Source organism: Apus apus, chromosome 14 (assembly GCF_020740795.1).
Source record: "Apus apus isolate bApuApu2 chromosome 14, bApuApu2.pri.cur, whole genome shotgun sequence".
NCBI lineage: Eukaryota > Metazoa > Chordata > Aves > Apodiformes > Apodidae > Apus > Apus apus.
In genome coordinates, this window is record NC_067295.1 from 15,778,067 (window position 1) to 15,805,789 (window position 27,723).

General features: G+C 53.1%; 2 protein-coding genes across 8 annotated transcripts; one reads left to right on the top strand and one right to left on the bottom strand.

Moving 5' to 3' along the window:
* Nucleotides 1–14,055, bottom strand: NAGPA (N-acetylglucosamine-1-phosphodiester alpha-N-acetylglucosaminidase). 3 transcript variants are annotated; one of them, XM_051631928.1, is made up of 12 exons: nucleotides 13,979–14,055; nucleotides 13,315–13,800; nucleotides 8,600–8,739; nucleotides 7,982–8,090; nucleotides 7,575–7,703; nucleotides 5,470–5,678; nucleotides 3,830–3,877; nucleotides 3,392–3,520; nucleotides 2,370–2,501; nucleotides 2,119–2,179; nucleotides 1,274–1,519; nucleotides 1–39 (listed from the first exon to the last, which is right to left on the bottom strand). In XM_051631928.1, exons 1-11 carry the CDS (start codon nucleotides 14,047–14,049, stop codon nucleotides 1,285–1,287), a joined length of 1,749 nt encoding a protein of 582 aa, XP_051487888.1. In that variant the 5' UTR covers nucleotides 14,050–14,055; the 3' UTR covers nucleotides 1–39; nucleotides 1,274–1,284. The 3 variants fall into 3 exon arrangements, with proteins under 3 accessions (XP_051487888.1, XP_051487889.1, XP_051487887.1); XM_051631929.1 differs by having other exon boundaries at nucleotides 1–1,516; XM_051631927.1 differs by having other exon boundaries at nucleotides 1–1,519.
* ALG1 (ALG1 chitobiosyldiphosphodolichol beta-mannosyltransferase) lies at nucleotides 13,549–27,588 on the top strand. Of its 5 annotated transcripts, none has more exons than XM_051631953.1 (14): nucleotides 13,549–13,619; nucleotides 15,853–15,950; nucleotides 17,469–17,546; nucleotides 19,114–19,217; nucleotides 19,699–19,850; nucleotides 20,457–20,546; nucleotides 21,210–21,320; nucleotides 22,145–22,266; nucleotides 23,001–23,039; nucleotides 24,022–24,081; nucleotides 24,864–24,974; nucleotides 25,949–26,063; nucleotides 26,839–26,914; nucleotides 27,382–27,588. In XM_051631953.1, exons 4-14 carry the CDS (start codon nucleotides 19,179–19,181, stop codon nucleotides 27,505–27,507), a joined length of 1,041 nt encoding a protein of 346 aa, XP_051487913.1. In that variant the 5' UTR covers nucleotides 13,549–13,619; nucleotides 15,853–15,950; nucleotides 17,469–17,546; nucleotides 19,114–19,178; the 3' UTR covers nucleotides 27,508–27,588. The 5 variants fall into 5 exon arrangements, with proteins under 5 accessions (XP_051487913.1, XP_051487914.1, XP_051487911.1 ...); XM_051631954.1 differs by lacking the exon at nucleotides 13,549–13,619 and adding an exon at nucleotides 13,986–14,064; XM_051631951.1 differs by lacking the exons at nucleotides 13,549–13,619; nucleotides 15,853–15,950 and adding an exon at nucleotides 17,074–17,360.
* The last annotated feature ends 135 nt before the right edge of the window (nucleotides 27,589–27,723 follow it).

The following is a 27,723-nucleotide window of genomic DNA, read 5'->3' on the forward strand; positions in this document are numbered from 1 at the left end:
TTGTTACTAACAGACTTTATTCAAGCTTCAGAGAGTCTTCTGTAAAGAATAGAAAAATAGAATCTTTCACTCTTGATCTGACACCAACAGTGGCACAAAAATTACATTTCCTTTCCTTGGAGATAAAAACTCACAAAATGTCACCACCCAGGCTCAGCCAGGCTGTACCCACCCTTGCAGCATGAAGGGCCAGTTTTCCCTCGGGCAGAAGCAAACTCAAAATGCACTGTGCAAGGGGCTGTTTTAGTAACATGTCTGATTTCCAGCTGAGATGTTCAGGAGCTTGGATGGCTTGGAGTCTTCTTCCCTGGCCTTCAGCTGGCAGTGGTTCCTCTGTGGAGCAGGGTGGTGGGAGCAGCAGGGAAGGGGCTGTGCCCCCTCAGGGAGCCCCCCCCAGGCTGGGGCTGTCCCCATGGGGCACCCCATGTCCATATCCCCAGCCCCCCCCAACCCTGTCCTGCCAGGCTGCTGCTCTTCCCTGCCCCATGGGGAGGAGCTCCAGGCTGCAGGAGCCCGGTGGCAGCCTGGGAGGTACAAGAGGACACAAGAATGCTGGTTTGGAACTGAAAATGCCGTTTATGTTGCTGTCTGTAAGAACCTACCAAAAATGCAGAGCTCATCATGCACCTCTTAAGCTCCTGGGAGTGAGGATTTGGTAAGGAAACACTCCAGCCCTGCAGTCAGCAGGGGGAGGAAGGTGCCAGAGCCCCCAGCCCTGTGGCCAGCAGGGGGGATGCTGGGGGTTCCCTGTGTCCTGCACCTGCTGCAGCATCTTAGAACAGCTTTGTTCAGTTTTCTGACCAGTCTGAGCTTTCCAGGGCAGGGCAGACAGTTAAAGACCAGAACGTCCTTCAGGCAGCTTCCTCAGGCCTAGCTTTGTGCTACAGGCAATTTATCTTGCTGAGGTGAGAAGGACCTAGAGTTGACCTTCCTCACCTGTTCCCTCAAGTACTGGAGGGAACCAGCCCGTTTCCCTTCCTCCTGCAGCACTGGATACAATTCCCTTAATCCACCCGGGTGTGTGGAACTGGCCCCAGGGCTTGTGCCCTGCATCTTTTGATGGCAACTCATGGCAGAGTCTTGTTTGCTCCAGCTGGAGCAGCAGAGGCAGGCAGGGAAGCTGCCTGTGTTCCCAGCAGGGCTGGGCCAGGAGCAAGGGAGTTCCTTGGCTGAGGAATCTTGCTGCTGCCCTTGGGTCAGTCAGCAGTTCTACATCCTAGGTCTGAGCAGGCCTCTGTAGAGCAGCCAGTGCACCAGGTGCAAGGTGAAATACCTCCTGTCCCTTTAGCTGGGGCTCTGAAGGAGGGCCTGGCTTTGGTCCTGAGCATCTTCTGTCTCACAGGCAGCAGAGGTGGAGGTGGCTTCCCCGTTCAGCTCCTGCAGGGGTATCTCCTGGTAGAGATAGTTCCCACTGTCCCGCTGCCTCTCTGACCTGGCCTTGAGGAAAAGGCCCACGTTGCCCATGGCACTGACCACCAGAAGCAGAGCCAAGACAGAGGTCATGGAGATCCAGGTTCTTCTGTCAGACAAGAAAAATCCACGTGAGCAACATCTACTGACCTGCTTTCACACATGCCCAGCGTGGCAACGACTCCTCAAGGTCAGTGCTATCTTCTGTCACCACAGGCTTGTGGTTCTGCTCTCAGGAAGGTGAGAATGTGCCTTTGACTCTTCAACGATAGAAACATTTTGTCCCAAATATGCTTTTTGACAGCTGTAAATGGCTGCCTGGAGCTTTAGTGAACAAGTGACCAGCTGTGGCTGCAGAGCAAGTGTAGCTTCCCCAGCCCTGTTCTGGGAGAGACCTGCCCCTGCCTGGGGGGAGAGGAGAGGGGGCTCTGCTCTCACTGGGCTGCAGAGCATCAGCTCAGAGCACAAACTCGTTGCTGGGGCCTTCAGGTTTTTCCCACCTTGATTCCCTGCCCTCACCCTTCCCCCTGGGAAAGCTGCAGGAGCTGCAAACAAAGTCAGAACACAGGTGCTTTGGGCAGGGCAGCAGCAGGGCTGACCCTGGCACTCAGGAGAGGGTGGCAACTGCTTCATCCCTCACTGAGCAAGGGGGGGGGCACAGAACCAGTCCCTGTGTGTACACGGGTGTGAGGAGTATGACACACTTACTCTGACAGAGAGAACTTTTCTTTGCTCCTTTCCTTATTCTGGGAAGCCAAACACCGTCCAGCTGGAAAACAAGTAGAGGGAAGAAAGGCTGTGTGGGGAGGAGGGGGTAAAATTCCACTGCACAGCAGCAAGCTCAGGTGAGCTGACAGCCAGAGCTGGGAACTAAGCAAACACAACATTATGCACCAAAGCTGCTCTTCCAACTGTTTTGCTTTGTTTTTCAAAGCCACAGCCCCTGGGATCAGAGGTACCTTTGTTCAGCTGGTCCTGCAGTGCCCCCTCGAAGGTGATGTTGCAGCTGCCTGTCACCCGGTCACAGGGACACGTGTGCTCACAGCCACACTGCTGCTGGCAGCCCGGCCCGTACCAGCCCATGGGACACTCTAGGGGAGGGATTGCAAAGAAGTCAAGTCACTGTCAAAGCTCCAGGTGTTCTGAAACCAACCCGTTTGTCACTGCAGTTCCCCAGCTCAGCCCTGCCATCCCCCAGCTGCACCAGCTCAGCACCAGGAGAGGCTCCACCCACCTCCCTGAGGTGTTCAAGGGGCACAGCAACCTCTGGCTTCTTGCTTCCCATGTGTTCTTCTCCCTGCCACGTCTGAGCCACGACCCTAATCAGCTGCAAAGCTGGTGGAGGGGTGACAGCAGCTGATTCCTAAAGGGACACAAGTGCTCATGCTGGAGCACAGGCTCCCAGTGGGCTCTGCAGCTGTGCTGAGCAGCCAGAGCCCCACGTGTCCTGCAGCCTGACCAAGCTGTTCTGCCCACCCTGCAGCCTCACAGCACCAAACAGTGAGTGAACTGCTCTTGGTTTATGTCAAGGAGAAGTTTTTGAAAAGCAGGGATGGGGCTGGCTGGGCATTCCTGGGCTGAGAACACAGCACTGCTGCTGTCACTGTGCACGCAAGATCTCCACACACACACTGTGATTAACTACAGCTCCAGGGCCCCCCGCATGTCAGAAGAGCAGGAGGGGTTACCCAAGTGAGAGCATCACCAGCTCTGTTACAGCAGCACAGGCCCAGCTGGAGGCTGGCAGCCAGAATGCTCTGTGGAGCATTTCCCAGGGACTTGGGTCGCCCGGAGCCTGAGGACAGGCAGGGGCTGCAGCAGGGCCCCTTCCCTCAAGGGAAGGATATTTGAGTATTCCCAGGCTTAGGAAAGCAACACAGGTTTTTGGGGCAGAGACTGAGCAGGGATCCACAACTTTCTAATGATGAGGACAACTCTTCTTCCCTTTTTGCTGCCTCCTTTCCTGCTGAGCAGCCCTTACCTTGCTCACAGCTGGTGCCATAGTACCCAGCTGGGCAGGAGCAGGTGCCATGTACAGGGTCACAGGAGCCACCATGCTGGCACTGGCACTTCTGGGTGCAAGTGTCCCCATAGAAACCATGAGGACAAGCTGAGGAGACAAGCAGAGAGCTCATCAGGGCCCTGGTTACCAAGGCAGCAATCCCACCCAGGTTCACACCCCTGGAGTAGCCCCTGGCTGCTCAGGGCAGGAGCTGAGTCTGGGCCCTGAACAAGGAGCAAGGGCTTTGGTGCCTTCACCAAGCCAGGCTTGAGGTGCTTGGGCTGCAACTGAACTCCAACAAAGAGGACACTGCAGCCTTTCCCTTCAGTGTCCCCCTCAGCAGGAGCTCCCCAGCTCTGCAGGCAGGTGGGTCACACCATCCCCTTGCTGGCTGTGAAGGAGCAGAGGCAGCGTTACCTTCCGTGCAGTTGCTGCCCATCCAGCCGGGGTCACACAGGCATCCAGCTGTGCAGAGACACAAACAGGCATGAACAGAGACCCCCTGAGAAACAGCAGGAACTCCCAACTAGGGCCCTCTGCTTCTTGAAGTGCCCTCTAAACTCTTCCTGCCTCTGCCAGGGAACCACAGAAGAGGAATCCTGAACTCATACACAGGTTGGGACCAAACACCCACCCATGGCAGCTGCCAGAGCCAGCAGGACCTCCTGCTGTGTGAGCAACTCTGGGACAGCTACTGGCAACACCCACTGAGCTCTGCCCACTCGCTTCACTGGTGCAGACTTGGCTGGGAGCTCAAATCAAGGAGGGAGCCAAGGAACAGGAACCCAGGGCTGAGCAGGCACAGCAGCTGGAGCTGCATGTTGTGGGAGTCCCCAGATTCAGAAACGAGTGCCCAGAAGAACAGCAACTGCACACTTGTAAAAATGGTGAAGCAGAAGAGTCAAGAGGAGCACCAAGGGGCAGGAGCAGAGCTCAGCTGCACTGTCCTGCAGTGTAACACACTGTCCTCCTCACCAGCAGCTCCACAGACAAACTGGGGGTACAACCCCAAGGGGCAGAAAGGGAAACTGAGGCACAGAGTTTGAAGGCAAACCCTGTTACAGGGCCAGTTTCCAGATGTGAGGCCCTGCTGCTGTCACCTAAAGACAACCTGCCCTGCCCAGCCCCACTGGTGCCTCGGGTGCTGGGGGGAAGGGGCAGAGCAGCTCCATGCAGCCAGGGACAAGCCAAGGGCTGAGGGATGCAGCTCCAGCTGGATCCCAGGGCCTGGGCAAGGGCTGCCCCATCACCCCAGTGGCCTGAAAAGCCCAGGAAGCCACTCCAAGGAGCACTGTGCTCAGCAGCCAAGGGAGCAGGTGGTGCCAGCTCAGGTGAGCTAATCCTTCATGGAATCATGGAATGTGGGGAGTTGGAAGGCACCTTCCAAGGGTATCTAGTCCCTCTGCAGTGAGCAGGGACCTTCTGTGCACAGGGCTCTGACCAACCTGTCAAGCCTGGTTTTGAATGTCTCCAGGGATGAGGCCTCCACCACCTGTCTGGGCAACCTGGGCCAGGCTCTCACCACCCTCACAGCCAAGAATTTCCTCCTCATCTCCAACCTCAATCTCCCCTCTGCCAGTTTTAATCCATTCCCCCTGCTCCCATCCCTCCCTGCCCTTGTCCCAAGCCCCTCCCCAGCCTTCCTGGAGCCCTTTCAGGCACTGGAAGGTGCTTTAAGGTCTCCCTGGAGCCTTCTCTTCTCCAGGCTGAACACCCCAACTCTCCCAGCCTGTCTTTGTGGGGGAGCTTCTCCAGCCTCTGGTAACTTTTGTGGCCCTTCTCTGGACTCACTCCAACAGCTCCACATCCTTATGTTGGGGACAGAGGACTCCAGGTGGGGTCTGATGGAGTACACAGGAATAATCACCTCCCTTGACCTATTGGCCACGCTTCACCAGTGGGAGAGGATTCCAGGAACCAAAGGAATGCCCAGAACCACATGCTGAGCCCCCACTGTGACCCCTGTTGGGCAGGTGACATCTCCTGGGGTACCCCCCTGCCCTGCCCCACCCAACAGCCAACCGGGCACCCCAGCTCAGGGCCCTGCAGGGACTCACCGGGGCTGCAGGTGCCATGCAGGCTGCAGTTGGAGGGGCCACAGTCCAAGATGTCACAGGCTGGGCCTCTCCAGAAGCCCCCCGTGCAGTGGCAGTGCCCCCCCAGGCAGTGCCCGTGCCCACTGCAGTCAGCAGGCTGGCAGGGGGGCTCGTGGACACACACCACGGTGGAGACGTTCCGAGGGCAGCGCCACATGTTGTCGAAGGGGCTGGGGACAGAAGGCAGGTCCCATCAGGGGGTGGGGGTGGTGCTGCTCCCAGCCCTGCCTGGAACCAGCTGATCCAGCCACAGATCCTCACCCTGATCTGACACTGGCAAACAACATCAGTAATGGGAAGACAGACATGTAAAACTGGGTTTGTAGAATCATGGAATGGTTTGGGTTGGAAGGGACCTTATGGATCATCCAGATCCAGCCCCCTGCATGGGCAGGGACACCTCCCACCAGCCCAGGCTGCTCCAAGCCCCATCCAACCTGCCCTTCAACACTGCCAGGGATGGGGCAGCCACAGCTTCCCTGGGCAACCTGGGCCAGGGTCTCACCACCCTCACAGCCAAGAATTTCCTCCTCATGTCCAACCTCCATCTCCCCTCTTCCAGTTTTCATGCCTTCCCCCTTGTCCTCTCCCTCCCTGCCCTTGTCCCAAGTCCCTCTCCAGCTTTCCTGGAGCCCCTGTCATATAGGGATATGGTGGATTCCCCAACCTTGGACACTTTGAAGATTCTTCTAGACATTATTCTGGGCCATCTTGTCTAGACTGTGCTTTTTCCAGGGAAAGTTTGACCAGCTGATCCTGGAGGTCCTTTCCAACCTGGTACTCTACAACGATTCTATGATTCTTTAACTCCATGTTTGAAATTACTCCTGTCTCACAGTAGTTAACACTTGGCTAAAACATTGACTCAAATGGATGGGGAGAGACTCTTCACCAGAAAGGGCAGTGACAGGACAAGGGATTTTAAACTGAAAGAGGGGAGATTTAGGTGTGACATCAAGTTCATGCAGGGGGTTGGATCTAGATGATCTTTAAGGTCCCTCCCAACCTAAACCATTCCATGACTCTATTATTCCAATGGCTGATTGTTCTTATTGTGAAAAAACTTATGTCCAGTGGGAATGTCCCCAGGAGTAACTTGTACCCATTATCCCTCATCTTTTCCATGTGACTCCTTGCAAAAAGGGACTCTCCACCTTCTTTGTAGCCACCCTTTACTTCCTAGAACATGGTGATAGGGTCTCCCCTTAATCCTCTTTTCTCCAGGCTGAACCAACCCAAGTCTCTCAGCCTTTCCTTGGATCACCTTTGTGGCCACCTCAGGACCCTCTCCAGCCTGTCCACATCTTTTTCTGCCCAGCAGAGACCAAAGCTGAGCACAGAATTCCAACTCCACCCCAGCTGTGGCCTGACAATCGCTGAGCAGAGTGGGACAATGACTTCTTCATCTCAGCTGGTGATGCCCTGGTGATGCCACCCAGCATCCTGGTGGCTCCAGCAACATGCAGGCAAAGTCACCCTTTAAGCAGACCCAGCTTCCCTGACTTTGGAACTTAACACTCCTTTTCTGGGATGGTTTTTTTGCTTTGATATAGGTGACCTCATTCCAATTGCAGCAACACTTGATTTTCAACTGTCAGACTGCAAATGGAATTTTAAATCCCTTCATGTTTACAGTCAGGAATGACTGAACAGCTAAATTTTAAGTATAATGTTCTCTAGGTGCCCTCAGGTGAGGCAGGGCAGGGTCTCCAAGTCAGTGTTTGTCTTCCCTAATGATTAGCTGTTGACAGACCTCTGCTAATTCCTGGGAATGTGCAGCTCTTAATCTCCCAGTCTAAAAGCTGCTTCCTTATCTCATCCCACATCAGGCCACCCAGTCCCATCAAACAGCTCAACTCTAATCCCAGATGACTAAGTGGAAAAAATATGTAGTCAGTAAATAGCTTTAGGTTTCAGAGTCCTCTCTCCTTCCAAATGTGTCACCTGCCTTTCCTCTGGGTCCTCCCACACTGCAGTGACCCCCCTGAGGAGCAGAGGGGCAGGGCTGAGCTCTGGGGGCTGCACCCTCCTTTGGGTAGCCCTGGGAACCTGCCACAAGCACCTACCAGTGCTCAGAGGGGTAATTGGCCAGGGTCCCGTTCAAGACCAGCGTGGCAGACCCTCCACCATCCAGGTTGATGGCATTGATGACTCCCTGCTGCTTCAGAAATTCAGCCATTTCCCAGAGGTTGACCCTGCAAAACAAACAGCTGCTCATTTTTGCTGTTTGACTTCAAAGAGTCCCTCTTCCCAGAGGAAGCTCTCCCATCCCAAGGATGCTGACTGGCTGCTTGGAGGCTGCACTGGCCTCTTCTTGCTCTGCCACAAAGCCACCAAAGAGCAGAGTCTTCTACTGACTTCTCTGCAAGTCTCTGCCCTAAACCCCATCACTGGCAGCTGCAGAGTCCCCCAAGTTCCAGGGGCAGTCTGATCTTGGAGCTGCCCCAGGACCTTATCACCACCTTGGCCTTACCCTCTGGTCTCTGTCTGTCCATCCACATGAACCAGGACCAGCTGCCCTTGGCTGTCGTGTCCAACTGCTGTCCTGGCCGAGATCACATTGATGAACTTCTGAAAGGTTCCTGTGCAGGACAGGGAATAATTCAGGCACCAGCTGGGTGACAGAAATAGCTGTTTAGACACAATCTGTCTGCAGAACAGCTCCCAGCAAGCAGCTCATCTAAGCTGGAACACAGTGAGAACAGAGCCCAGGTCCCTCTTGTTCATCCAGGCCCATCTAAGAACAGCAAAGTTTTTGCCTGGCACAGGGACAGAGAAAGGGATTCCCAAGCCCTTAATTTTAAACTCTTGCATCTACTTTGGAGCTTCTCTGGACCATTATTAGCACCCATCATGCTGCCACTATTTACAGTGCTCAGCAAATTCTGTAGAACAGCCCTGGAGAAGCCAGTGGAGCCTCGTCCTGCAGGCAACCAACAGCTCGTGCTGCACTTGCTGCAGGTCTGAGCCTGCACAGAAAAAACTTAGACCTCTGGAGTGAGCAGGAAACTGCAACTGGACAAGAAGGTTGCCAGTGCTACCCCCTCCAGAAGGACAGTCCACCCCCAGGCTGCAGCTTTGCAGTATTTACCTGTGGTTTGAATGTCACCACACTCGGCCACTTGGCTCTGACTGACGTACACTTCTCCATCTCTGAGGAGCCAAACCACCCCGCTCACCAGCTGCACAAAAGGGTTTGCTTGATCTAGGACATCTTCCTCAGACAGGTAACTAGGCAAGAGAGAGCAGGAGGGGTCACCCACAGTCACAGCAGTGTCCTGGAAGAGCCTCTTCTGCTGCCAGCAGGGTCCAGAAGAGGGGACAAGGGAAGAGGGTGGCTGGGTGGAGTCGAGCTACAGCCAAAGTGAGAGGCCAAGCAGTGTGAAACATCATTCAGCTGCCAGTGGACCCTGTTCTCTGCTCTTCTGCATAAAACCACTGCTGCTGGTGATCCTAGGGCACTCTGCCCCAAACAACTCCTGCCCACAGTGTTGCCAGTGCAGCCCAGCCAGGATAATAAGGGCAGAAAGCATCTGGTAGGACATGAGGGCAGAGCAGTTGCCAAGTACTCAGGGATCCGTGGAAGCAGCTGGAAGATCCTGCTGTCTGTCAGCTTCCATCCTGCAGGACAGTGACACCAAACAGCTTCTGAGAGGCTTTGCAGCAGCAGCAGACAAGCTGCTGCATCTGGGCTGGGGGGCAGACAGGGTGGGATGCTCCCTTCTCCCTGGAAGGAGCTTCCTCTGCCCTGGCAGGCAGCAAACCCTGCCACTGAGCAGTGAAAGGACTCCTCAGTGACCATTCCCATGATCAGCATCGTGCCCTTGGGGTGCTTCCCAAGGGATACTCTTCTCTTGGGAAGGAGGGTGCTTGGTAACATCCACCTCACTAGAACAAGGTGCCAGGGGATGTCTGCAACAGACAGGAGAGGAGAGCAGCAAAGGCTGGGGCTGAACAGCTGTGCTTTTGCTTGTTTTGGTTTCAAACTGGTGGCTCTGGGTGCACCAGACACGTTCCTGTGGGAGCTGGATGCTCAGCTCTTAGTTTTCTAGTACCCCTGACTGCAGCTGAGCACAGCTCAGTGCTTTGTAGAAAAGCAGAGGTGAAAAGAGCTGAGTGGAAAGCAGGGAAACAGAAACCCCTCCAGCCAGGGGAAGGGAGCACAAGGACTACAGGAAAACAGCTGAAGGTGGATCCTGTTGCACAACAGCTTGAGCAGGGACTGATCCCAGTGTCAGCTTTTAAAGCCTGCAATGACCCATTGCCAGAGCAGGTGGCAGAGGCTGCACCTTTGCTGGGGGGTAACAAGGTGCCCTGGGGCAGCCTCCTGCCCCTCGTGATGTGGAGAGAAAGGGTCAAGTGCAAATGGTTCTGCCCTCTGCCCTGAGAGACCCAATGATTTACACCAAAACTTAGTCTAGTGTCACGGTTTGGAAGCTGGAAGACACGGAGCAGATCAGAGCTCCCAGATTGCCCAGAACCCAGCAAGTCCTGCTGGAGCAGGGGGGCAGGTGGGCAGAGCCAAGGGGAAGGACCCAACAGCCCCCTCCCCAGCTGCTACTGGACCCCTCGGCAGGAGCCCCCTCACTAGGCTGGACATGTCACCAATTCTGCCACTGAAATGAAGGCCGTGGTCCTCAGGGCTGCTGGGGAATGGCCCCGTGCTGAAGGGCTGGTGTGGCTCAGCCTGGATCCCTGGCTGAGGTGGGAGATGTGGGAATGGGCTAGCAGGAGGGTGGAGAAGACAGGCAACAGGTGTAGCAGCTTCCAGAGAGCTTCTCAGTCTTCTGAGACCATCAGAATCACAGACTGGTTGCTCCAAGCCCCATCCAACCTGCCCTTCAACACTGCCAGGGATGGGGCAGCCACAGCTTCCCTGGGCAACCTGGGCCAGGCTCTCACCACCCTCACAGCAAAGAATTTCCTTCTCATGTCCCACCTAAATCTCCCTCTTCCAGTTTTAATCCATTCCCCCTTGTCCTCTCCCTCCCTGCCCTTGTCCCAAGTCCCTCCCCAGCTTTCCTGGAGCCCCTTCAGGCACTGGAAGGTGCTCTCAGGTCTCCCTGGAGCCTTCTCTTCTCCAGGCTGAACCCCCCAACTCTCCCAGCCTGGCTCCAGAGCAGAGCTGCTCCAGCCCTCGGATCATTCTCATGGCCTCCTCTGGAGTCTCTCCAGGAGCTCCTGCCTTTCTTTGTATTGGGGCTCCAGAACTGGACACAATACACAGAAGGACCTCTGGGAACTCTTCCAGGAGCTACAAGGAGCTTTTACCTCTGAGCACCAGCAGCCCCTCTGCCAGATATTCCTCATCAGGAGGTGATTTGAGCTTTTGTCTCCAGCTGCTGGAGTCACAGGCCCTTTCAGCTGGTGCCAGGAACAGGCCTACAAACCCACCAGGCTGAGACCACAGTTCCCAGCAGCCACGGGATGGATGCTGTGGCTCCTGTGGTGGGGAGCTGGAACCTCTGCAGAGGGCAGGTGGCAGTGGTGACACACCACAGGACACAGCCTCCAGCACCAACTTCTGCAGCTACACCCAGCACAGCAGACTTCTCCACTCAGCCTGAGCTGTGGAGGGAGAAGGCAGCCAGTGCCTCTTGTGGAAGATGGGGACAAGGGAAGTGGTGTCCTGGCTGAGGGGACAAGGAGCTACAGGAGGAGGCCTGCATGCTGCACAGAAGTTGGGATGAGGAGAGAGAAATGGAGACCTAACAGCCCACAGACACAAAACCCTGAAGCCCACAGTGCCCAGAAGGAGCCTCCAGGATCTGCTCACTGGGGTAGCAAATCCTGTGATGGTGAAGGCTGGAAGTCTGGGAGCTCTGGCACCAGGAGGGAGAACTTCCTCCACCCAGGATCAGTGCCCTGGCAGCAGGGAAGGGGCTGGAAGGCCTGTGAGACAAAGTGTCTGTCCCAGCTGAGCCTGAACCCCACCCAGGAGGTGGGGGAGTGATGGGGGAAAGGTCCCTGCTGTGGGGGACAGAGGCCCCAGCTGCTAACCTGCCCAGGGAGGTGTGGGGAGACTGCTGAAGCTCCTCCAGCCCCCAGACTATCACCTCTGCTGCTCTTCCACATGGGCACCAACAGCACAGCCAGGAGAGTGTATTGCAAGTGACTGTGTGACCTTGGGGGTGACAGCCAAGGGTGGCCTGGGTGGCCCTCAACCCTGCTGGGGAGGAGGAAGGGCTTGAGAAGCAGTGGATGGATTCTGTGGGTTGACAGCTGGTGCTGACAACAGGAATCTGGCTTTTACAAGGGCAGAACCCTTTCTGAGGAACAAGGACCTGACCAAGTGAGGCAAAAATAACTTCTGTAAAGAGGCCATCTGCTGAGGAGAGCTTCAGCCCTGGAGTGACACTGAGGGAGATCATCACCCACAGCCAAGTGGTGGGCCAGGCTGGTGAGGGAAGGTTGCAGGGTGACATGGCCAAGAGAACTCCAACCAACAACAAAATAGAAACTAAAGGCAACCTTGGTCTGTGTAGCTGCAGGGCTACACCCTAACTGGGATTGTGCAGGCAGGACAGGGTGTGCTGCAAGGGATGGACTTGGGGATAAGCAGGGAGCAGCTGCCCTTTCCATCAGAGAGCTCCTGGAGCTCTGCCTGTTCACAGACCACCACCCAGCTGAGGTGAGGGTTGGAGCTCTGGCAGATCAATGTGGGTGACATTGTGGGGGTGTTTGCCACAGCCTGCCTGGCAGGGAAGCTGAGCAACTGGAAAAAAAAACTTGTGTTCCCAGGCCTGGAATTCATGGGGGACTTCAAGCATCTGCTGAAAAGGCAACATGGCAGAGCACAGGCAATCCAGGAGGTGCCTGGGTTTCTACTTATCAGTAGGTACCATCACACAAACTACTGCAAAGGCTGGTCTATCACAGGAACAGGTTTTCCCCATGAGGTGATCAGTCTCCTCGGGTGTTGAAAACCTGACTGGACACGGCCCTGAGCACCCTGCTCCAGCCAACCCTGTGCTGAGCAGGGTGTTGGACAAGGCACCTCCAGAGCTTCCTTCCAAACCCAGCATTTCTGTGCTGTAGCCAGAGCAGATATTTAGTCCACTCTGCCCCTTCTCTGTGGGACGGACAGAGCCCTCCTGCCTCTCTCAAGTGTACCTCCTGCATGTCACAAGAGGAGAACCTGGAGATGATCAGAGAAATGCCTGCAGCCCCTCTTCATCCCAGCAAACAAAAGCAATGGCCAGAGCTCCATGAGGGACAGGTAGGACAGCCCTGCTTGAAAGAGTCCAGGGCAGAGCCACAAAGATGATGAAGGGAGTGGAACATCTCCCTGATGAGGAAAGGCTGAGGGAGCTGGGGCTCTTTAGTTTGGAGAAAAGGAGACTGAGGGGTGACCTCATCCATGGTTACAGATATGTAAAGGGTGAATGTCAAGAAGATGGAGTTAAGCTTTTTTCAGTGATGACCAGTGATAGGACAAGGAGTAATGGATACCAATTGGAGCACAGGAGGTTTAAGATGAGTATCAGGAAAAATTTTTTTACTGTGAGGGTGATAGAGCCCTGGGCCAGGCTGCCCAGAGAGGCTGTGGAGGCTCCTTCTCTGGAGACATTCAAACCCCCCTGGACACGTTCCTGTGTGATGTGCTCTGGGTGACCCTGCTCTGGCAGGGGGGTTGGGCTGGGTGATCTTTCGAGGTCCCTTCCAGCCCCTGGGATTCTATGATTCTATGATTGAAGTGTTCAAGGCCTCCTGGTGCTGTAAGGGGAGAGGCCGCGACTCCCGCCCCAGGGATTCCTGCCGGGAGCCGGGCAGGCTCCCCAGCCTTTCCCCCCAGCTCCTCCTTACCCGAACACCAGCGTGCCGTCCCGCCGGATGCCGAACTGGGCGTTCTGCACCCCTCCGGAGTTCCTCACCAGCCTCCCGTCGCTCACCACGTTCCCCAGGCACTCTCCGGTCTCCATGTCGAAGTAACCCCCGTTCTGGGCCACCAGGCAGCCCCGGGGCCGGGCGGTCTCCGGCACCGCGACCCTGCGCCGGGCCTGGCAGCCCCCGGGCCCGCCGGGCTCCAGCACCGACAGGCTCCTCAGGGGGTTCCTGACGAAGGTGAAGTGCCCGTGAACCGCCCTGCGGGCCGCGCCCTCGGGGGGCAGGTAAGAGACGAAGGTCCTGGTGGTGGCCACGGGGCCGCTGGTCCTGCTGTCGCCGGGCCAGGCCTCGTGGGTGAGGTTGCCGAAGCGGAGGGGCTGGCAGGCGCGGACGTGCGGGTGCGGGTGGCGGGGCCCGTGCCGCTGCGGGGGGTAGGGCTGCAGCCGCGGGGGGCTCGGCGGGCTCCTGCAACGACAGGCGCCGGTTGGCAGCGCCGTGCGGGGCGGGCGGGAGGGAAGGCCAGGCCGGGCCCCCCACCGCCCTGCCCGCCAGCGGGACCCCGGGAGGAGAGGAGCAGCCCCCCCGGGAGGAGAGGAGCAGCCCCCCGAGGAGCGGAGCAGCCCCCCGAGGAGCGGACACTCACCCGGCCCCCGAGGCCGCCTGCAGCCAGCCCAGCGCCCACAGCGCCGCGGCCACCGCCCGCCCCGCCGCCATCTTGGGGGGCTGTGGGTGCGGCAGCGCCCCCTCCTGGGGCGGGGGAGCTGGGGGAACTGGGGCTGAGGGGTCCTGGAGCTGAGGGGAGCCTGGAGCTGGGGAGAGCCTGGAGCTAAGGGGAGCTGAGGGGTCCCTGGAGCTGAGGGGTCCTGGAGCTGAGGGGAGCCTGGAGCTGGGGGGTCCTGGAGCTGGGGGGTCCTGGGGCTGGGGGGTCCTGGAACAGGGGGGAGCCTGGAGCTGAGGGGTCCCTGGAGCTGAGGGGTCCCTGGAGCTGAGGGGAGCCTGGAGCTGAGGGGAGCCTGGAGCTGAGGGGAGCCTGGAGCTGGGGGGTCCTGGAGCTGAGGGGTCCCTGGAGCTGAGGGGTCCTGGAGCTGGGGGGTCCTGGGGCTGAGGGGAGCCTGGAGCTGAGGGGTCCTGGAGCTGAGGGGTCCCTGGAGCTGAGGGGAGCCTGGGGCTGAGGGGTCCTGGGGCTGGGGGGATCCTGGAGCTGAGGGGTGCCTGGAGCTGAGGGGTGCCTGGAGCTGAGGGGAGCCTGGAGCTGGGGGGTCCTGGAGCTGGGGGGAGCCTGGAGCTGAAGGGAGCTGAGGGGGTCCTGGAGCTGAGGGGTCCTGGAGCTGAGGGGAGCCTGGAGCTGAGGGGAGCCTGGAGCTAAGGGGATCCTGGAGCTGGGGGGATCCTGGAGCTGGGGGGTCCTGGAGCTGGGGGGATCCTGGAGCAGGGGGGAGCCTGGAGCTGAGGGGAGCCTGGAGCAGGGGGGAGCCTGGAGCTGAGGGGAGCTGAGGGGTCCTGGAGCTGAGGGGATCCGGTGGCTGGCAAGAGAAAGGAAGCTCGGCAGAGCCTCTTGCTGCAGGAATAAGTGGGGCCTGTCTCTGCACCCTGAGCCCTTTGAAGTCCTGGGGCAGCAACATGTGCTTGTGGCCAAGATGGTATCTTGGGGTGCATCAGGAGGAAAGTCTCCAGCAGGTCGAGGGAGGTTCTCCTCCCCCTTGACTCGGCCCTGGTGAGACCTCACTGGAGTGTTGTGTCCAGTTCTGGGCTCCCCAGTTCCAGAGGGACAGGGATCTGCTGGAGAGAGTCCCAGGGAGGCTCTGAGGATGATGCAGGGACTGGAACACCTGCCTGATGAGGAAAGGCTGAGAGACCTGGGGCTGTTCAGTCTAGAGAGGAGAAGACTGAGGGAGCATCTAATGAATGTTTATCAATACCTGAGGGCATCAAGAAGGCAGGACAAGCTCTTGTCACTTGTGCCCTGGGACAGGACGAGGGGCAATGGACTCAAACTGGAGCCCAGGAAGTTCCACCTCAAGATGAGGAAGAACTTCTTTCCTGTGAGGGTGACAGAGCCCTGGGACAGGCTGCCCAGAGAGGTGGTGGAGTCTCCTTCTCTGGAGACTTTCCAGCCCTGTCTGGATGCCTTTCTGAGTGACCTGCCCTAGTTTTGGTCCTGCTCTGGCAGGGGGGTTGGACTCAATGATCTTTGGAGGTGCCTTCCAGCCCCTGACGTTCTGTGAAGTCATGTTGGTCTTTTGACTGCCCTTATTCCACACCCCCACAGAGCAGGTCTGTTTGGTGCCAGTTCTTATTACTGAGATATTCCCTGGCTGCTTTCCCAGTTAGAAAAATAAGTGTTCTGAACAGGATCTTTGAGCAATATTCCAGGCTTTATTATCTCGTTGGCCAAGTTTGCCCACACTTATAATTACTTATATGCTTGAAGGGAGAAGATTGGTTTGATTGTTACCACATACTTGCCAGCAGAAATTACAACAGAAATACAACATCTAACATCTGTTCTTGTCACAGGGGTGAAAGAAACACAACCAGGATCCCAGGATTCCATTCCGACTGGAGCAGAAGAGCATCCTTTCTTTGTGTCTTCATTCCTATTTGGAGTGAAGTAGGTGGGTAGCCTTAAGCACGGGAGGTGTGGCTTTCATATTATAATGATATTATAATGAGCAAAGATTAATTGTGTACAGCAACGTTAGCATTTTTGCTACATTTTAGGCAAAGCTCATATTTCCTTATCTTCTTGTTCCTTCTTTTAACAGCAGGATCAATGTTTCACAAAACCCTTGTGACTTTTGATGACTCTTTTGATGTCCTTGCTGAATGAAAGATTCTGTTTTCTGAAGTACAGCTAAAGCAGGCAGAAAGTCAAGGGAGGTTCTCCTGCCCCTCTGCCCTGGTGAGGCCCCATCTGGAGAACTGGGTCGAATTCTGGGCTCCCCAGTTCAGGAGGGACAAGGAGAGAGTCCAGCCCAGGGCCACAGAGATGCTGAGGGGCTGGAGCATCTGCCTGGGAGGAAAGGCTGGGAGAGCTGGGGCTGCTCAGCTGGAGAGGAGGAGGCTGAGGGGGGATCTCCTCAGTGCTGGGCAGTATCTACAGGGGGTGGCAGGAGGGGGGACCAGACTCTTCCCAGGGTGTCCAGTGACAGGACAAGGGGCCATGGGCACAAGCTGGAGCACAGGAGGGTCAAGCTGAACATCATATAATCATAATATCCCAAGGGTTGGAAGGGACCTGGAAAGATCACCCAGCCCAACCCCCCTGCCAGAGCAGGGGCACCCAGAGCACATCACACAGGAAGGCGTCCAGGTGGGTTTTGAATGTCTCCAGAGAAGGAGCCTCCACAGCCTCTCTGGGCAGCCTGTCCCAGGGCTCTGTCACTCTCACAGTAAAAAAATTTTTCCTGATATTCACCTTAAACCTCCTGTGCTCCAATTTGTACCCATTACTCCTTGTCCTATCACTGGTCATCACTGAAAAAAGCTTAACTCCATCTTCTTGACACTCACCCTTTACGTATTTGTAAACACTGATGAGGTCGCCCCTCAGTCTCCTTTTCTCCAAACTAAGGAGCCCCAGCTCCCTCAGCCTCTCCTCATCAGGCAGGCATGAGGAACAGCCTCTTTCCTGTGAGGGCGGCAGAGCCCTGGGACAGGCTGCCCCGAGAGGCTCTCTCCTTCTCTGGAGACATCCCAAACCCATCTGGATGTGTTCCTGCGGGATCTGCTGCGGGTGACTCTGCTGTGGCGGGGTCCGGGGGCTCCGCAGAGCTCCCTGTGCCCGCTCCCCTCGGAGCGCGGCGCCGGGGGGGGGCGGCACAAGATGGCGGCGGGCGCGGCGCTGCTGGCGCTGCTGCTCGCGGCCGCGGCCATGGCCGCCCTGCTGTGGCGGCGCGGGGCGGGCGCTGCGGGCCGCGTCTGCGTGGCCGTGCTGGGCGACCTGGGCCGCAGCCCGCGGATGCAGTACCACGCGCTCTCGCTGGCCCGGCACGGCCGCGGAGTCTCGCTGCTGGGTTATCTCGGTGAGTGCGGGATGGCGGGATGGCGGGGGGGGGGCGGCTCCTTCCCCGGGGCTGGGTGCGGGAGGGCGGCCGCGGCCCCCGCGCTGACCGAGCTGTCGCCTCCCGCAGAGAGCAGGCCGCACGGAGATGTGCTGCGGAGTGACAAGATACGGCTGGTGCCCGTGGCGGAGCTGCGGGGGCTGCGGGGTGAGTGCGTGCGGGGTGAGGGGTGAGTGAGTGCGGGGTGAGTGCGGAGTGGGTGAGGGGTGAGTGCGGGGTGAGGGGTGAGTGCGGGGTGAGTGAGTGAGGGGTGAGTGCGGGGTCAGTGCGGGGTGAGTGAGTGCGGGGTGAGTGCGGAGTGGGTGAGGGGTGAGTGCGGGGTGAGGGGTGAGTGCGGGGTGAGTGAGTGAGGGGTGAGTGCGGGGTCAGTGCGGGGTGAGTGAGTGCGGGGTGAGTGAGTGCGGGGTGAGGGGTGAGTGCGGGGTGAGGGGTGAGTGCGGGGTGAGTGAGTGAGGGGTGAGTGCGGGGTGAGTGAGTGCGGGGTGAGTGAGTGCGGGGTGAGGGGTGAGTGCGGGGCGAGTGAGTGCGGGGTGAGGGGTGAGTGCGGCGTGAGTGAATGCGGGGTGGGTGAGGGGTGAGTGCGGGGTGAGGGGTGGGTGAGGGGTGAGTGCGGGGTGAGTGCGGGGCGGCCGCGGCTCCCGGCCCCGCCCGGCCGGGCTTGTGTGCGGGGCGAGCGGCGGGAGAGGGGAAACGAGCCCGACGCGGGGAACCGGAGGAGCCGAAGGGGTCTGCGCCTCGGCTCTAAAAGGGGGGAGGTCGCAGAGGCTGGTTCGGCTCCGCTGCGCGCCCTTGCTGCATCCCCGTTTTAAACACCTCTGGTTGTGCTGTCGGGGCACGTTCGTGCGGTTCACACCGAAACGAAAATTCCGCAGCTTCCAAACCCCCCTCGCTTTCTAACCGAAGAGGAAAGCTGGTGCGGCTGGGTGAGGATTCCGAGATGCAGACCCAGCCACAAGCTGTCACTGAGCAGGCATTTCCTCACTGCAGCGCTGGGGATTCTCCACCTGGAGTGCTCCGACGAGTCAGTGAAACACCCCAAATAACAGACACCAAAACCACGCATATTCAGTTCCATGTCAATGAGTCCCCAGAATTCTTCTACCTAGTCATTTTATCTCCTGGAATTGGCTATAATTATGCGTGCTCAAGGGTCTTCTGTGGGGGTCTTTGTTGGTTCTAGTCCTTTGTCGTCTTTGTTGTGGTCTCTGTCCTGGTCCTGTCTCCAGCCTTCCCCTGCTAGGTTGCCCAGGTGGGTCAGAATCCACATAATCATTGTCTGCAGGCACCACAGGTTCTTTTCTGACTTGATGTTACCACAACCTACAGGATGCTTGGCAGAGTTGACTGATAGTTTCACAAAGCACCTTGTTTTAAAAGCAGCCCTTAGCATAGCAAATGCATTATTTTAGTAAACTTTTATTAGGCTATATTTCTATTGAATCTACTAACAAATATCCCATGATGTATCAACATCCAGAGGGAACCGGGGAAATAATGTTCATTTTCCCTTCTTTCCAAACCCCCCTTGTGTGTTTGCTTATCCATATGTACCCTGATTTCTTCCTACCCAAAGTCCAGATGAGTCATTTGTAGGGACTGTGAGATGTTGGTATAAAAAACCCGTTCCCATTTTAAACCTTTTTTCTCTTCTGTCACTTTGTGCATGTTCCTGGAGGGCTGTAATAATCTTACCAGGTTCTCTGTCGTTTTGCAGTTGGCCCAAAGCTTTTCCAGTATGTCATAAAAGTCATCGTGCAGGCAGTACAGTTATTGTACACAATGCTGAAAATAGATCAGCCATCCTATATTCTCCTTCAGGTATGTTTTGTTGCTGGGGCTAATATTAATGCAATTAGTACTACATGACAGGTTGTTTTTTGCAGTCTCAGACATTGTTCTTGTTATTTGAGAGCTAAAACTGGCCTAATCAGTGGTGTAAAGCTAGATCAAACTATTTGGTTTTCCTCTGAGTTTTCTGTTAACAGCTCAGGTTTGTTCTTCCTCTTAATTGTTGAGCTTTCAGACTTCATTGGCTTGGATAGAAGTGATGAATAAATCTTAACAGAAATGTTTGTGTGTTTACTGGAGGGGAATTTTGATCCTGATCCCGGGGTAAAGTTTGAAATGTCTACCCATCTTCACAGGAGAAACTGATACTTCTGCAGCTGATGGATGCAAAATTGTGTCTGTTCATTAAGATCCTTTAAAGCAACATATTTTCAATAGTTTGATTTTCTCTTTTGGTAGTTGCTTAGTCATTTGATCACAGTCTTGTGCTATTTTGGTTTTATTTTTTAAGCAGAATCCTCCAGGCTTACCCAGTATAGCTGTTGCCTGGGTAGCCTGTCTTTTCTGGAGAAGCAAACTGATAATTGACTGGCACAACTATGGATACACTATCATGAGTCTGAGTCATGGAAGAAATCACCCCCTGGTACAAATTGCAAAATGGTTTGTACTGCAATTTCTTCTCCTGTCTATAAATTCTCTACCTTTGCGAAATTCAGGAGAACAGAAACTGGTGGAGAGAATATAAGTAGCAAAGGGCTGTTTCTGGGAAGGATTCCTGAGTTTTGCTGTGTTAAACTGCTCTCTTATTTCAGAAAGCAGGGGCTGTAACTTGCCTTTGTTAAACACATAGCAAGGCAGTTGATGAAGTGGGCAGGTTGATTTATGTGCCTGTGCAAACCTCTGTCCTGTTGTTAGAATGGCTTTTATATGTACTGTGGGTTTTAATTCTCCAGTGCTTTATGCTCCAGCTCATGTTTGAAGGTGTTTCTTGCTGAGTCTGGTCACACAGGGAGAAAGGCTCTAAAGGCCTTTGGGTGTGGTGATCTTAGGTCCTTGAGGACAGGGAGTCGTGCTAGATCCCTTCCCATAAACTGACAGTGCTTCAGCATGAGGAGCTAAACAATAATTGGCAATTTAATGTCAGTTACTGGGATCAGTTGAGGTTCTTTTGGTTTTTATTTGGCTTTAAATGGGCATGGACACTGGTGTGCAGTTACAGGTTTTATCTGGCCTGTGGTTTCTAACTTAAGATTTCATTTTTCCCAGGTATGAAAAGCTTTTTGGGCGTTTGTCTGACTATAACTTGTGTGTCACCAACGCCATGAGGGAAGATCTGTGGGTGAATTGCAACATAAAGTAAGTCACACCCCTCTAACAAACTAACTGTGTACACATGGCAAGTAAAATGGAAGAACATATCCCTGGTGGTTCTGGATTCAGAGGAATCTTACAAAAGCACCTTCCCTGAGCCCCCCTGTCAGCACTGAAACACGTTAGCTCAGTTTTATAGTGACTGTGGGAAGTGTGGGAAGGCAAGAATCTTCACTGCCCTTCAGAATCAACACCCTCCTGCCTGGAAGGTGGCAGTCCAGGTGTTCCAGGGGTTTGCTGCCTGTAGAACTGGGATGAGGCAGACACCACTGTGTTTTTTAACAGTGAGTCTGCCCTGCACATTGTTCTTTTGCAGTCAGAGAGCTTTAAGACCAAAGTTGCTCAGGGATGGTGATGAAGTGAGGTTAAAAATCAGGGCAATGATGTCTGCAATGTTTATATTTGCATTGCACCCCTTCAGCAAGCACACCAGAAGGGGTCCTTCCTGCTGAAGGATGTGTGTGTCCACCTTGATGTGTTCCAGCAAAGTTCAGGAATGCAGAAAGTTGTAAGAGTAAAAAAATTCTTTTTTTTGATGTATTGATTTACTTAATTACTTTCTGCATTGCACTGTTGCAGCCTGTCACTGTACTGTAGACATGTCTTACATCTGTGTTTTATTTAACTTCTGGATTTATTTCCTTGCAGGGCAGTAACACTGTATGACAAGCCACCTGCTTATTTTAAGGAAACACCATTAGAGCTTCAGCATCAGCTGTACATGAAACTTGCCAAAGACTATGAGCCTTTTAAACCACGGTATGTGTAAGCAAAGCATGTGGTTACAGTCCATAAGCAGTGACAGAAGGTTACTGCACCTGGTTACCAGCCATCCCCTTGCATGGGGTCACAAGAGGTCTCTCTGCCTCTTGGCCAGCAGCTGATGCTTTGCAAGTTGACTTAATTGTCACTAGAGCAGAATGTGGGCAATCATTGGAGTGGGATACCACAATGCTTGGTGTGTGGAATAACAGCAGTGTGTTACTTGTAAAGCAGCTGGTGTAGGTGCTGAGGGGATCTGTAATAGATTATCTCCAGGGTGGAACTCAGCAGTTCACACTGCACTGGATAACAGGGACTGGAGGCTTCATTAACAGCAGCCCTTCCTTTCACTTACTGTGGAGAGCTTTCAAGATCTTGGCCTAAGTGTTCAACATTTCCCCCTGGCAACGTGCAGGATGTCTCCTCTAGGAGATATAACAGGGAGTTAGTTACCTGACCAAGCTAATGCTTGAAACAGAAGCCACAGGAGACAGCAACTTCTCTGGAAACAGCCACCCTAGAATGATGGGTTCTGAGTTTAACAGAAGTGTTTCTGGCCTCCATCCTCTGCTGGGTGCTTGGGACAGAGCTGCAAAGAGAGGCTATTTTCTCAAGTTGGTAAGGAAAACTTGGTTAGAAGATGGAGTCGTGCCTGTACCAGCAGTGTCACTGGGCTCTTGGAGCAATGAGGAACAGGAAGAATGGTCTCTCGTGTCATCAGGTATCTCTGCAGCTCAGAACAAAGGGTTTGGAAATGGGTGCTGGTTCAGCAGAGTGTTCCTTTCTGTGTGTGCAGCCCATACTCAGTTGTGTCTCTGTAGTGCAGAGCCTGACAGTGAGAATGCTGAGAGATCTGCCTTCACAGAAATGGAAGGGGAAAATGGGCAAGTGGTAAAACCCCCAGGACGACCAGCCCTTCTGATCAGCAGCACAAGCTGGACAGGTTTGGAAGCAGTTTTATTTTTAATATTTAACCACTCTTTAAAAAAGATAAAGCCAGGACTGTTTACACTTGCTGTAGAGTCACGTGTACATCAGTGGTGAAGTGACAGTTTTCCTTCATTTGGCCTGGAGAATTTGAGGACAAGTTATATATGATACACCTTGGTGGCTAAAAACAGATTATTTTTTGAGTTGTATTTTAATTAGAGAGCTACAGTCTAGAGGTTCAGCTTCAAGAAGGATTAAAAGAGATTTCCTATTTCTTTTTTGACCTTCCAGTCTAGAAATATTCTCTTCCATGGTGGTGTAAAAGGGATGAGGAGACTAAAATATTCACTCCTTTATTTCTGATAATGTGTATTAGATAGTTTTCTTCTTTTTTTCTCTGTATGAAAAAAGGAACTGAGAGTGAAAACAAATCCATTGGTAGTAACCATGGGTAGAATTGTCTGTACCTTTGAATTAACAAGTCCTACACTTAATTCTGTCACTGTAGAAGCTGGACAGCTTTGGGATGTGCAGTGTGTGAGGCTTTTTTGTCTACCAGAAAGGGGAGCAAATACCACTGTATATGGTTATGAGAATAGGTCCAGCAGATTTTTCTTAATAGGAAAAGCATGATCTGTACTTAAATGATACAGGTGAAGGTGAGGAAAATATTGTTGTTATTTCAAGACAATAATTCTTTATAAATGGTTGAAAGACAAATGTCACTAATAAAGCCTTCTCTTCCAGAGGATGAAGATTTTTCAGTCCTTTTAAAAGCTTTGGAAGGTAGGTGTGAAGGAATTCATCTCCCTCTTCAGGGGAGAATAGTTGTTTTCTGGGCACTTGTGGAGGGTTTTGCTAAAAAACTATGCTCCCATATTTGAGTGAAAATGCAGGTCTATTTGATTAATCAGTGGCTTGAAAGTAGGAGTTGAAATACAGAAGTACCACATCTGGATTCAGTTGGAGCAGTTGTCAGGGAGAATTATTACTAAGTAGCTCGTCAATAATTGCCATTTTTGTAAGCTATGAGACACTCTCCACAGGCATCTGCTGATAGGAAAGAAGGGAATACAGGGTGTCTTATCCTGTGGATTTAGCAGCTGCAGTTTCTAAAATGATACATTGAAACAGCTGAGCTGGTGTAGTTTAGCAAATCTGTCATCATTAGTGCATTTTAAACCATAATTTATTGCTGTAGAAGTTTGTAAATTCATAGAATCACTGATCAGTTTAGGTTAGAAGGACCTTAAAGATCATCCAGCTCCAACCCCCTGCATGGGCAGGGACACCTCCCACCAGCCCAGGCTGCTCCAAGCCCCATCCAACCTGCCCTTCAACACTGCCAGGGATGGGGCAGCCACAGCTTCCCTGGGCAGCCTGGGCCAGGCTCTCACCACCCTCACAGCCAAGAATTTCCTCCTCATGTCCAACCTCAATCTCCCCTCTGCCAGTTTTAATCCATCCCCCCTTGTCCTCTCCCTCCCTGCCCTTGTCCCAAGTCCCTCCCCAGCTTTCCTGGAGCCCCTTCAGGCACTGGAAGGTGCTCTAAGGTCTCCCTGGAGCCTTCTCTTTTCCAGGCTGAACACCCCAACTCTCCCAGCCTGTCTTCATAGCAGTATTTGTAACATTGCTACACCTACTATTCTATTAGGTGTGTGCTAGTGAAGAAATTACTGGAAGTAGGAAGCTAAACAGTTAATACACTTGGACCCTTCTTCCCCAGGCATCCCTGGGTTTGTTGACTCTAAAAACTTCTCTTCTGCAGATTATGAGCAGTATGTCAAGGAGGGAGTCAGGCTTCCACCCCTCGTCTGTGTGATCACAGGTAACAGTTCATTGCACTGCAGGTCTGTCTCTGCTGGGGCAGAGGACCTTGTTTTCACTTCTGTTCTCTGCTGACTCTTTTGTTGATGGTGAAGAGAGAAGAGGGACTGTTTGTTGTCCTTGTATCTGGCTCTAAGAGGGGTGATTTACAGCTGGGCTGTTCCAGCCACATAACCCTGGCACAGCTTTAGGAAGGAGGAGCTGTCAGCTTCCATCCCTAGTGCAGCTCTGCATCACTCCATGTTCAAAGGAGTGGAAGCTCAACATGAGGATGCTGCAGCAAAAGAAACTAAAATCTGATATTTGGAGTGTTAAGCAGAAAGGTTTTTATTTAGTGATTAAAAAGAAAGGACCTGGTCATCAAGGAAGGTTTTGCTGGAAAGTTGTGTAGCCAGAGGGCATGCTTTTGGGTTAACTTCTGGCTTTTGGGTCAACTTTCTCCTGAAGAGCAACCTGAAACTTTGGGATTGTGAAGGGCCAGTTGTGCTGATGAAGTTTGTCATCAGCTGTTTGGTTGTGGCTGCAGATAAAGAGCAGGTGCAGGCTGGAGGGTATTGATGGCAGCCCCTTCTGAGCACAGGTTAGACAAAAAGTGAGGTTCAGGTCACCTGGGGGACTCACTCTTTGCTGGGACTTTCTGGGGTTTGGTCTGGTGTCCTTTTTGATGTTCCTGCTCCACCAGGAGTTTGTCAGCTGTACAGTACATTGCACACACCACACTCTTTTCAGTCATCTTGATGAAAAAAAGACTGTTACATATATTTTTTTTTCTGTTTTAAACAGGCAAAGGACCTCTCAAAGAGTACTACAAGGGACTGATAAATCAGCTGCACTTTAAACATATTCAGATCTGCACACCATGGCTGGAAGCTGAGGATTACCCTCTTCTGCTTGGTAAGTGGGTGGATCAGGAAATAGGCTTGAGAATGTGTGAAAAACAATGTAGTGAGTTTGGAAAGAGCTGGTCCAGGTTTTGCAGGGAAGCTGATAGAACGTGGTAAGGGAATGAAGTTGCTGGTTAGTGATAATTTACAGATCCACTGTGGTTTTGGCTCATGCCAGCAAAGTTGCTGCATGTCCCTCACTAGAGTTTGTCACTGTTACCCAAGGAAGCTGGTGTGGTCCCTGCAGTGCTGCTTCAGCCTGTGCCTTTTGCTCCTCATTTCTCCTAACTACACTGAAATGCAGAGGAGGGCCTGTCCAGGTTCCACTTTACTTTCAGGGCCACTTCAGTAAATAAAATCAAGTTTTTTGCTGAGCATCCAGAAGTAGCTGAAATCCCAAATTAACATGTCCTTGGAATGGTATTTCCTCAGCATGTCCCTTGTGTTAGCATCAAGTGTGAGTAAGCTCAATAAAGCAGTACAATACCTGTTCAACTTGATCTGTATTCTGAAAGGGTAGAGCCTGCAAGTGTGTGTGGCTGTAAAACACATTATTTGTTGGATACTTTTAAACTAATGAATATGTCTGTAAAATGACAGGGTCATGTCTCTCTTTTGACACCCCTTGGGTGAGGCCTGGTGAGCCACGTAGCACATCTGGGGTGTGACAGTTTTCCTGTGTACTTACCCAGACCAAGAGGCAGGAAGGCTGTTTTACTAGACATAACATTTTAAAATTCCCTTCAATTTAACACACACTCACCCGGTGTGTTTCTAAAGCCTGACTAATCCTAATCACAAGATCTATTGCACTATTTTTTCTCCTGAGTGCTGGAAACTTGAGTCAACACCAAATGGTGTTGAAAATAGCTGGTTTTTATCTTACATCTCCCAAAGAATCCCATCAATAGGCAGGTTTACAGTCCAACTAGGAGAGCTGCTGTGAGGAAATTCAAGCTCCTGTCTGTTGTGTTTGCTTCTCAGGCTCAGCAGACCTGGGGGTGTGTCTCCACAAGTCCTCCAGTGGTTTGGATTTGCCCATGAAGGTGGTGGATATGTTTGGCTGCTGTTTGCCTGTGTGTGCAATACATTTTGAGTGGTAAGAGCTTGTCCTGAGACACTTCAGGTGGATCATAGAAAACAGCATTTTTAGAAAGCAGCAGTTTCAAAGCTTCTGTGTGTGTCAAATGAAATGGGAAGATTGTGCCATAATAACTTCATGGGTAATTCAATAAAGTAGAAGGCAAGGTTGTTTTATTTCAGGTGGGTTAAAAAATTAACACTAGTTTCCTACAAAGCTGGGGGCATTTGATGAAACCAGTTGCCTAAAAAGCTGCCTTGTAAACTTTGTTTCCAAGTATATATCTATATATACTTAATGGAAACAAAGCTTCTTTCTGCATTGACTGGCTCTGGCTGTGGGAGGTGAGTGTGTGCATGGTCAGGCTTTGAATTCAGAGTCCTTTGGGGAAACTGGCTTTTATTTATTTATACATTCTTTGTGATGAGCTCATGGACTGGATCGTGGGCAGATTTTTCCTTCTAGCTTAATTTTGAAGTAGATTAGTGCCCTGATTTTTCATGTATGTCCAGATGGTTGGCACAAGGACAGAGTGAGGGCCCTTTTGTGCAGGAATGGTAGATTTTGCATAGTCTGACCTAGAAGTGAGAAACAATCTTTAAGTTTAAACATTCAAACCTGCTTTCTTCATTCCATTTCATCACATGTGAAGCTCATGTCTGTACATCCAGGTCATATTGTCACAGATACTCTAGCAGGGTCTCTTAGGATGCCACTGTGCAACTTTTTACATGAATATGTTCCACTTGCTGCTCTTTGTCTCATGTTTTCTTCTGTGATTTTTTGTTCCCAGTTTACATGAGCTGGTGAAACACAATGAAAATGGCCTGATATTCAGGGACTCAAGTGAACTTGCAGAACAGCTCAAGGTAAAGGCTTGACTGGTTTTACTTTCCCACTGCAGAGGTGCTACCATGTGAGCCATCTCTTCATATCTGACTGTCTCCTGTGCATTTTGCATTCTCAGAAGATGTTGCTTTGCTGGTGAACATTATTGGCCTCACCAAAGAGCACACTGAGATCTTGGGAAGAAATTCTTCCTGTGAGGGTGGCGAGACCCTGGCCCAGGTTGCCCAGGGAAGCTGTGGCTGCCCCATCCCTGGCAGTGTTGAAGGGCAGGTTGGATGGGGCTTGGAGCAGCCTGGGCTGGTGGGAGGTGTCCCTGCCCATGCAGGGGGTTGGAGCTAGATGAGCTTTAAGGTCCCTTCCAGCCCTAACCAGTCTGGGATTCTTTTACTCGAGCACTGGAGTTGAGAGCTAACCCTGGGGAAGTTGGAATGAGCTGAAACTGTAAGATCATAGTATTTTTCTGTGGTTTTCCTCTTTTAACTTCCAGATGCTTTTCCTGGGATTTCCTACACTGGAAAGCAAACTTCACAGCTTCAGAAGAAACCTCCGTGCATCCCAGCAGCTGCGCTGGGATGAGAGTTGGGACCAGACTGTGCTTCCTTTGCTTGGGTAGAATGAATGACTTGGTGAGGGAGGAGGCCCCAAAACAGCTCCTACATTCCTGGAGCTGTTGATAAACAGCAAACAAACACTTTGTATTGTCTGTAGTTGCAGTTTGTAACCACTTCACTTTGGGACAAGGGTTTGGATACATCTTTTCCTTGACAGTTGGAACTTCTGTAAGAGCAGTGCTGAAGGTGCAGGATTTGTGCCAACGGTGTGACCTTCA

Bases quoted from the DNA above. Each gene is read 5' to 3' on its own strand.
- NAGPA (XM_051631928.1), bottom strand. From the start codon at position 14,049: ATGGCGGCGGGGCGGGCGGTGGCCGCGGCGCTGTGGGCGCTGGGCTGG. The intron at 8,740-13,314 runs GTAAGGAGGAGC...TCTCTTGCCTAG, and splicing joins GACGGCACGCTGGTGTTCGG to TTACCTGTCTGAGGAAGATG. The intron at 5,679-7,574 runs GTAGGTGCTTGT...TTCTGTCCCCAG, and splicing joins AATTACCCCTCTGAGCACTG to CCCCTTCGACAACATGTGGC.
- ALG1 (XM_051631951.1), top strand. From the start codon at position 17,162: ATGGCGGCGGGCGCGGCGCTGCTGGCGCTGCTGCTCGCGGCCGCGGCC. The intron at 21,321-22,144 runs GTATGTGTAAGC...GTGTCTCTGTAG, and splicing joins TATGAGCCTTTTAAACCACG to TGCAGAGCCTGACAGTGAGA. The intron at 26,064-26,838 runs GTAAGAGCTTGT...TTTTGTTCCCAG, and splicing joins TGTGCAATACATTTTGAGTG to TTTACATGAGCTGGTGAAAC.